Source organism: Trichosurus vulpecula, chromosome 4 (genome assembly GCF_011100635.1).
Source record: "Trichosurus vulpecula isolate mTriVul1 chromosome 4, mTriVul1.pri, whole genome shotgun sequence".
Lineage (NCBI taxonomy): Eukaryota > Metazoa > Chordata > Mammalia > Diprotodontia > Phalangeridae > Trichosurus > Trichosurus vulpecula.
This window is the reverse complement of record NC_050576.1, coordinates 360809666-360820076: the sequence shown is the minus strand read 5'-3', so window position 1 is coordinate 360820076 and position 10411 is coordinate 360809666. Positions and strand designations below refer to the sequence as shown.

Genomic DNA, 10411 nt, shown 5'->3' with positions numbered 1-10411 from the left:
CATATTCTAAAAACAAGCATTCTTCATTCACTCATTTCTACTTTATTCTCCCCATGTGGATAGTTAGGCCCAACCCTTTTGAATGGAAAGGGATCTCATTTGGGAAGCTCTGAAATAGTATGGGACTTGACCTGAGCAATACAAAGTCATCCCCAAATAAGAACGTGTAGAGGACCTCACTATATGGAATCCCTTTTCCATTTGCACTCAGCACTGGACATCTGTCAAGACTGTGATGAACACTGTTAGTGTGCATATATCTTTCTATTTAGTACTTCATTTCATATTGATAATCTGAGGGTAATTGAATTAAGTTACTTTGGTTATAAAATTTTTATAACCCTAAGATATGCATGGAAGGCATTTTGTTAGAGGAGAGCTTTTAAGTCACTGCTCTGCTTTCCAGAATTAAATGGTTTTATATGGTGAATTAGCAAGAAGTATAGTGAAACATTACCGGAAAAATATTTAAACCTTTATAAATATCTTTTGCTTTTAAATCACATTCATTTCTAAAGATATCCCTTGTCTCAACCCTCCTTCCCCATTTTTTGTCAACAGGCCTTGCCCCCTTGGTCTAATCTTCATTTTTGTCATGTGACTGGCTTTTTCAAAGGGGATATTTGATGTTATTTTTAGTTATTTGAGTAGTATGCCAGAGTGGAGAGAGAGTCAGTCACATGATCAGGAAAATCTGAGTTCAAGTCATGCCTCTGGCACATACTGAGTATGAAAGAATAGAAAAGTTGCTCAGTGATACTGAGTAATCATTCATTTCCTTAGGTAGTACTCTCAAAGGCTCTCAATTACCTAAAAAGCGGTTGATTTGCATTGATAAATTGATTTCCCTTACCTGGAGTGCTCTAGAGAGATGAAACACAGAAAAAAAAAATTGAGATGATGAATGGAAAATTCTAACATAAACTTCAGCATCTTTGTCAAGTTGTTCACAATGGTTTGTTTTGTTATTTATTTTTATTGGGAGGCATTTGAGGTTAAGTGACTTGCCTAGGGTCACACAGCTAGTAAGTTTCTGAGGTCAGATTTGAACTCAGGTCCTCCTGACTCTAGGGCCAGTGCTCTGACCATTGTGCAACCTAGCTGTCCCCACATTGGTTTATTTAAAAGATTTATATCAACCAAATGGCTCAGGCTTAGTTCTCAAAAAAAAAGGAAAAGAAAAGAAAAAGAAACAGGTATGTTGATACATGTGCATGTATGTGTGTGTGTGTGTATATATATATATATACACATATATAATGTATATGTATATAATTTCATTTAACCATAAAATCATAGAATCTCAGAGTTGGAAGAAGGTCAAAAGATAGAGTAGTTCAGCACTTCTTAAACTGAGTCATGACCTCATATGGGGTCTTATGTGTGGGGGGTTATGAAAATTTGGCAACAGTGAAAAGTTTATTAATGTACAATGACCTAAAATTAATTCAAAATCAAATGCATAATGAGTCCAAGGTGTTTCTGGCAGTGCTTGCCCATGTTGCATCGTACAACTTCACTGCTGCCTTGGTTTCTAACACACAACATGTGTACTTTGCACCACACATGCTATCACACCACTCAATGCCAATGAACACTGCCAGAAACACCTTGGCTCAGATTCAAGACGATTGTATATTATGAATTTCAGTGTTTTTACTGTACATACAAAATTGTTGAATGAATTTTGGCTTGGGATTAGGACAGAATTTTCAACCATTTTTTGAAATTGCCTTAAACATATTCCTGCCATTTTGTACTACATATTTATGCAAAGTGACGTTCTCAGCATTGAAAATTACAAAATCAAAATATCGATCAACTCTGAAAAACATTGAAGACGCTCTCCATCTTGCAGTATCAAATATTCCACCATGATTTAATTCTTTATGTAAAAATAAACAAGCACATCTATATCGTTAGTATGTAAATTTGCTTTCATCTTTAATAAATGGTAAGCATATGTATACCAAAGAATTGTCTTAAAATAAATTTCTTTATGATTTATTATCAGGAAATGTTTGATTTGTATACCTATTTTATATTCTTATATACCCAGGGTCATGTAAAAATTTCTCGGGAGAAAAGGCATTGCAAGTGGGAAAAGTTTAAGAAGCCCTGGTCTAGTTCAAAGTTGAACTAGTTGTATCTAAACAGAAACTTTCTCTACAATATACCTGACAAATAGTTAGCTAGCTTCTGATTTAACATTTTCAGAGATGAGAAGCTCATGAAATCTCAAGGCAGTACACCTCATTTTTGACATTTGTAATTGTTAGGAACATTTCTCTATATTGGAGCCAAAATTTGCCTCTCTACTCATGTTTCCTAGTTTTGGCCTTTGGTACCTAAAAGAGCAAACCTCTTCCACATTAGGGAACAATGTTATTTTGCCTCTCTTTTCCTCTCTTTGCCTTTACCTCTTGCTTTCTCTACATTGCCCTGCTCCCAACCCCTTTTTCTCCTTGTAAAACTGTGTGATCTTGAAGATAGGAACCATATCTTATAATTCCCTATCACTAGCTGATCCTAACACAGTGCATGGAGTTAGGGACTACATCTCTGATTCATTTATATGAGGACCTTCTCCAAAACTTAGAGTTTTAGAGAGGTGCCTAGAGGATGGAGAGTTAAATGAATTGCCATGGATTACACAGCCAGTGAATGTCAGAGACTGAATTTGAATCCAGGTCTTTCTGGCTTTGAGGCCAATTTTCTATTGATTATACAACCCTGACTCTCTGTTAAATATAAAGTAGACCTAAATAAAATTTTACTCATGCTAGATTTTTTGCCTCAGTATATATTTTCTCACTCTGTTCTATAACAATAATATTAAGAATTTCTTTTTTACTTTGTCCCTTAAAATATGCAATGATTCTAATTATATTAAAAATTCAATGATTATTTGCAAAGATACTAACTACATTCTCTATGTTTACACCAGGGATTTTCAAATCCTTGTGTGTGTACATATGTACTTGTGTGTGTGTGTGTGTGTGTGTATGTGTGTGTGTGTGTGTGTGTGTGTGTGTGTGTGAGAGAGAGAGAGAGAGAGAGAGAGAGAGAGAGAGAGAGAGAGAGAGAGAGAGATGGACACTACTGGCAGTCTGGCAAAAACTTTAGACTCCTCAGCATAATATTTTTACATAATTGAAGAGGATGCCAAATTTCAGTTGGAGGTTAGTGAAAAGAAAAATGTAATTTTTTCCCATCCAGAGTCACAGATACCTTGAACTCTATCCATGGATCTCTTAGAGGTCCCTGGACCCTAAATTAAGAACCCCTGCTCTACATGATGTTCTTACACTTATATGGCATTTGTATGGAGAGGATGGTAGTGTGAGGATAGTTGCCATTTTGTGAAGTAAAAAAAAAATATGGCACACCTTTGTGTGAAGAGAGATATTCAAATATCTTTAGGATTATTTTATAAACACATAGAATGTTTTTTAAGTCAAAGTACTATTTTCATATTTAAGCTAAAACCAAGTTTTATTACTTGACTCTAGCATATGGAGTCACACTGACAGATAGAACACTAATTACTATGAAAAATATTTGTCAAAATTAAGGCTAAAACATGGGACATACCTTTAAAATTTCACAAGTAATATAGTTTTTTTAAAAAGAATTTCTAGCTCTGAACATTTAAAAAATATACACATAGAAACTTCATAATTTGCAGAGCTCTTTCCATAAAATGTCATGAGGTAGATAGCAGGAGTACGATCATTTCTACTTTACTAATGAGGAAACTGAGACACAGAGTGTCTATAGTCCAATTGGCTTCTGTTCTTTTGATTTTAGTTAATCTGTGACAAAGGTAAAGCTTGACTAGATATCCGTAAAATTAGAACAATTCTCTTTCTACTAAAGCACACTTATTGCTACATGAATCAAATATATTGTAGCTATAAGCATTCAAGTTCATAGAACAAGCCTTTAGCCTGAGATGAGTAATTTAGCTTTATTATTTAATGAAGATATAGAAAAAAAGATGCAAATAGAACTTGGTGCCCAATATAATATTTCATCTTGATAAATGTAAATAGTTTCTCTTTCATGTTCCTCTTTCTCTTCTTCTCCATTACTAATGTTGAGACAACAATGAAGACTGAAATTCATTTTCCAAGTGTCTTTCATCTGCTATGAAATCAATGACTTGTCTGAATTTGTGTGGGCATGATGAAGTCTCAGAAAGTTTTGAACCAAATTTTAAAACTACCTGATGCTATCAGATTCTTCTCAGTGGACAAATTATTGATTTGAAAGTAAATATCTTAATTAAAAATGCATGGACTCATTTGATCTCAGTAAATACTATTCTATATTTTAACCTATCAGGACTATGTTAAGATTCTTTGGATGGAGTAATATTTCAATGCATCAAGGTTAAACAGTTTCATCATTGTAGATATTCCCTCTTCCAAAGAAGTTAGCCATGACCTTTATGAGTTCTTGTGGGTGAAAAAAAATATGCATTGATAGCTAAACAAATGTTGAGTCTTCCTGAACTTGGACCAATCTCTGGATGATAGAAATATAATTCATTCTTAGCACGTCTTAAGGCACATGTTTTTAGATTGGTAGTGTCAGTCACACTTCTCATTTTGTTGGCATTTTTTTTGATTGACTTGAGGTCACTTCTATGCAATGCTGAAGCATTAGAATAACACTTTAGTTATGACAATATTTAAATAAAATTTTGAATGCCCATTAAAAACAATAAACATTTTTCTCCCAGAAAATTTGAAATTTAGGCCCAGACTTTGGAATGAGAATTTATTTTTCCTTTTTACAAGCCATCAATATAAATGGTAGATAAGTTTTTATGTGACGGTTTTGAAACTGAAAATTTAAAAACAAATAAGAGATATTGGGCCTGAAGGTACAATCTTAGTGAAGAAGAAAAACAGTATGTGGTGAAGTAAGTTTCAGACTTAGATACGTCATGTTTAAAATTATGAATCAGTGGCTGAAGGAAATATTGTATTATAATACTGCCTCATCTAATGCAGAAATTCACCTAAGTGATTAAAAATGTGCACAATGATAGATTAAGAATGAGAATGCATGAACAGATTAGTTGTGTCTTTTTCTAATTAATCAAAATTCTAACTAAGCAAAAATTCTAACTAAGCAAAAAGAGCTTCATGAAGAAAACTAAATATTAAGATTAATTCAAGGATGAATTACAGTCAAAGCAAAGATATTAGAAGAAATTGGTTCTAAGAACTTGTACAGAAATTACTTTGAAAGTATGTTTCTTCTTTAGAAATGTCACAGTTAAACCCAATTATAAAATTCACAAGAGGCATTCCTGCTGCCATTGGGTGATACATGAATATCTTCATTATTTTTTCATACGTGATTTATCTTTGGACCAAATATACTATTCAAATTTATTTGTTATTTCCAAACAGTATTTTTAAATCAAAACACATTAGAATATTTGCCAGCTTAATAGAATAACCAAATAATGGATTAATTTCAACAATGTGTCTACGAGTTGTTGTTAAAGCAAATTTTCAACATGATTAAAATGAGGCTAATAAAATTGCTTTAGGAATCCATGAGAATTTCTAGCAAAGTGAAAATGTATCACTCTAATAAAACAGTCTCCCATTTCAGGAGAAAGTTGTCAAAAACACTCATAAGAATTTTTTTTTAGTCTGCTCACAACATGTAATTAACAAAATGAGCATAATTTATTTAATATTTAAAAAACAGATGGCATATAATAAGCCCAATTCTCCTGTTGCAGATGTGTAAGGCATGACAACATTACTTCCAAATCCCCATGGGAAGAAAATCCTACATTGGCTGTTTCTGTTATAAGTAGAGCTGAATTCTCCATCAAAATATAAACCCACTATAGTGTTCCCCTGTGTAATTTATCCCACCCGTCCTCTCATTGGTGGGTTAAAGGACTGGGTTGAATGTGTGTGTGTGTGTGTGTGTGTGTGTGTGTGTGTGTGTGTGTGTGTTTAGTGAGGTTGTACTTTGATTTTATTATACTAATATATTCATTTATGACATGTTCCTAAGGTTAGGCATCTTCAGACTCAGCAGATGAAAACAACACACCCTAATGCTCACAACTACTCAGAATCAACTTTTCGGGTTACAGGCTGCTGGGAAATTTATAGTTCATCAGTCTCAAGAAATGCACACTGAGCAAAATGAGAGAGTGCTTGGCCTTTGTCTGGGGGAAAAAAAACAAACCTCTCAAAGTGAGACACTTGATGGACACAAAAGGACAAACTTGAATATTGATTACCATAGTCAGCAGAATTCTGCCCCTTTAAATGCTCTCAAAGTTCATCCTTTTTTTGCAGGTGGTTCTTTGAATGGAGGAGATAGAGAATACATGCACTTTCATTTTTGCATTAATAAGTGATAACACTTAATTTCATACATTTTGACCTGCTTAATTGGTTAAAAAAAGGTTGTTATGCAAAAATCTTCTGCCACCACTGACTGTTCACTGAGCAATTTTTCTCCTTCCATTATACTTAGTAACTTGTCACATTTTAAATGGTTTTTGTAATATAGTAAATAATGGATAAAAGTGAAATGCTTTGTATATTGTTTAAATCTGCAATTCAAAAAAATGTTTCATAAAAGCAAAGAGGCATTTGCCATATGACTAGATTCATTTAAAATAGGGCTCTAATTTTATTCAAGGCCATAGAGTAGCAGAATTTCCAAGTAAGCTAACATTTTGTCTTTTAAAAAATATCATTTGTTTAGATTTAAAATTCCATAGTGACTTACATTAATCTATATTCAATATTACTTGACTGGAGTGAAAGGGCAATGATCATGCGGTAAAAGTCATTTGGGAAAGAGCATTACAAAATATGTCATCATCTGAATAGAAAGAAATCTGTAAAGAAATTCCTTTATGCTTTCTTTGAGCCCTGATAAAATATTTTCAATGCTATTTTTTTAATTTTAAAATTGCTTATAAAGTCTGTCTTTTTTTTATTTAAAAAAGGAATTTTTAATCACTAGTCTAAATTCACTCTTAATGTTAGCTCTAAGGAACTCTCCTGTTAATTCTAGTGCAGAAAAAAGATATTACTAGAGCCCTTCCCTGGAGTGAGAGCAGGCCAAACTTTTCCCTACTACTCTTCGAATTCTTACCTGTACCCCAATCTGTATCTACTGTCCTGTGAAGAGGGATTGGGGTTTCATCGCCTTTTGAAGCTTGAGGTGTATATACAATGTTGTTTCTTTCTGTGACCACTCAACAAAACCCGCATTCCAACTTGGGAACTCCTCTAGTGAATTTTGGCCCTGGTGAGACCATTAAGCACTTTATATTTTTTGAATAAATTAAAATTAAGACTACTGGATATTGTATAAAAAAGGGAAAAAACAGTCCTTTGAAAATATATGGCTTTTAATATCCTGAAGGGTAAATCTCCTCTTCATCCATACCCCTTAAAACTGTCTCTTCTCCATTTTCTAGAATTAACTTTTCAGCTGGCCATTTCCTGTTTCTGACCACTAAGTGAATTTTTGATTGTCCCCTCTTCCTTTAAACTCATTGCGTCCAACAGATACCTTTTTCATCTAGTATTCTGTTCCCTACACAATCCACTTCATCTGATGGCCTATTATGAATACACACATTGCACTGAGGTAATACAAGGGACAGATACTGTCTATAATATAATTGTTTAATTAATAACATACAAACAATGACAAGGCAATTTATGAAATACTTTAAATAAAAATTTAAAAGTCTATAATTATTTATCAAATGCCAATTTATGTTGAAGACACTTTGACCAGGTTGGAACATCAAAGAAGTATAAGGTATTAGACAATTCCTGCTTTCTACAAATGTGCAAAGCTGTTGGAAAGAGAAAACATAACTACACAAAAAAGTAAAGAAAATCATAGCATTTAGAGCTGGAAGAAAACTTAACATTCATTGAGTTCAAACCCCCAATTTTAAAGAAGAGAACTACTGAATTCAAATAACTATTCGATATAATAATGGAATCACAGACTCTTAGCGGGGAAAGGGACCCTCATGATTTTTATTCCAACCCACACTTGAGTAACAATCTCTTCTACAGCATATGCAAACTAGTGGACATCCAACCTTCGAATAAAGAGCCCCATTAAGGTAGTACCTGATACCTGATTAGGCAGTCCATTCCACTAAGGGATCAATTAAGCAAGAAGGCATTTATTAAGTAACTAATATATAGCAAGAATTGTACTACGAGCTGGTGATACAAATACAATAAATACAACACTTTAAACTTGTAAGAGCTATCATTCCAATGGGAAAAACAATATAAATTATAAAGCAGTTAAATAAACTTGAGTGGCTCCATTTCACCTCCAGGGGAAAAAAATCCCATTTGGCTTTTAAAGCCCTTAAAAACCTGACCCTTTCCTACATTCCAGTTTTCTTGCCCTTTTTTCCTCTCAACATACTCTGTAATCCAGTGAAATTGACCTCCTTATTTTCTTCCCACTCAATATTCCCATTTTCATTGTCTGTCTCCTATAGCTAGAATTTTCTTCCTCAAATCCTCCTAGCTCATCTGGCTTTCTTTGAATCTCAACTAAAGACTCATCTTCTCAAAGAAGTCTACCCAGTCCTCCTCAATCTTAGTCTCTTCCATTGAGACTACTCCTAACTTAAGCTGTTTCAATCATGTTTGTTGTTAATGTTCAGTTGATTTCAGTCATGTTTAACTCTTCATGAGCCTGTTTGGCATTTTCTTACAAAGATACTGGAGTGGTTTGCCGTTTCTTTCTCCAGATCATTTTACAGATTAGTAAACTAAGGCAGACAGGATTATGTGACTTGACCAGGGTCACACAGCTAGTAAGTTTCTGAGGCCAGATTTGAACTCATGAAAATGAATCTTTCTGACTTCAGGCCTGGCACTCTATTTACTGTTCCACCTTATTTCCCCCATTAGGCTGTGAGCTTCTTGAAAGTAGGGTTGCTTGCGCGAGTCTGGGAGCAGCCTTCTCACATCTAACTCAGAACTTTTGCAGCCTGACCAACAATCTCAATATCTCCCCAGATATCCCCCAAAATGGCATTCACTGTCAAGAACCAGCTGATTTTGAATGTCCTAAAGGAAGAACAGGTTCCCCAGAACAAGATCACTGTTGTTGGGGTTGGTGCAGTTGGCATGGCATGTGCCATCACTATTTTAACAAAGGATTTGGCTGATAAACTTGCCCTAGTTGGTGTAATAGAAGACAAACTAAAGGGAGAGATGATGGATCTCCAACATGGCAGCCTTTTCCTCAAAATGCCAAAGATTGTTTCTGGTAAAGACTACAGTGTGACTGCAAACTTAAAACTGGTCATTGTTACGGCTGGGGCACCTCAACAGGAGGGAGAAAGTCATCTTAATTTGGTCCAGCGTAATGTGAATATCTTTAAATTCATCGTTCCCAATATTGTTAAATACAGCCCTAATTGCAAGCTGCTTATTGTTTCCAATCCAGTGTATATTTTGACATATGTGGCCTGGAAGCTAAGTGACTTTCCTAAAAATCGTGTTATTGGAAGTGGTTGCAATCTGGATTCTGCACATTTCCATTACCTAATGGGGGAGAGACTTGGTGCCCATTCTTTAAGTTGTTATGGTTGGGTCCTTGGGGAACATGGAGACTCCAGTGTTCCTGTGTGGAGTGGTGTGAATGTTGCTGGTATGTCTCTGAAGAATCTTCATCCTTCATTGGGAACTGATGCTGATTCAGAGAATTGGAAGGATGATCATAAACAGGTGACTGAAAGTGCTTATGAGGTGATCAAGCTGAAGAGTTACACTTCCTGGGCCATTGGCTTGTCTGTGGCAGATCTGGCAGAAAGCATTATGAAGACTCTTAGGAGAGTGCATCCTATTTCCACCATGATTAAGGGCGTATATGGCATTAGTGAGGATGTCTTCCTTAGTGTCCCATGTCTCTTGGGGCAGAATGGCATTTCAGATCTGGTGAAGGTAAACCTGAATCTGGAGGAGGAGAGCCATTTAAAGAAGAGCACAGACACTCTTTGGGGAATCCAGAAGGAGCTGCAATTTTAAAACCTTTTAATGTGCTGCCGACAAGAGAGAACATGACAGTCATTAAGGGGTTATGTGTGACGTGCTTTGCAAATAGGTCAAATCTTTCCTCTGATTAGTGATTGAACACCAAAAATGGACACACTCTAGTCTCTTCCTAAAGTTAGAAATGGGGAATAGTACAGTGTGACTACTATTTGTTAAACCCTGTTGTTTGCATCTGATGCTGGATGTGACTTATATAGTCTCAGTAGTTGCTGTCATGGAGAGCCAGCGTCCCACAGGTATATGAACTACCTGCCATGTTTGTAGGTGCTATAGATTCCCGTAGGTCCAGAGGACAACACTTCTGG

General features: G+C 35.1%; 1 protein-coding gene across 2 annotated transcripts; it reads left to right on the top strand.

Moving 5' to 3' along the window:
• Window positions 1-9068: 9068 nt before the first annotated feature.
• On the top strand, window positions 9069-10088 carry LOC118847761 (L-lactate dehydrogenase A chain-like). Of its 2 annotated transcripts, XM_036756373.1 has the most exons (2): window positions 9078-9330; window positions 9499-10088. In XM_036756373.1, exons 1-2 carry the CDS (start codon window positions 9078-9080, stop codon window positions 10077-10079), a joined length of 834 nt encoding a protein of 277 aa, XP_036612268.1. In that variant the 3' UTR covers window positions 10080-10088. The 2 variants fall into 2 exon arrangements, with proteins under 2 accessions (XP_036612269.1, XP_036612268.1); XM_036756374.1 differs by having other exon boundaries at window positions 9069-10088.
• The last annotated feature ends 323 nt before the right edge of the window (window positions 10089-10411 follow it).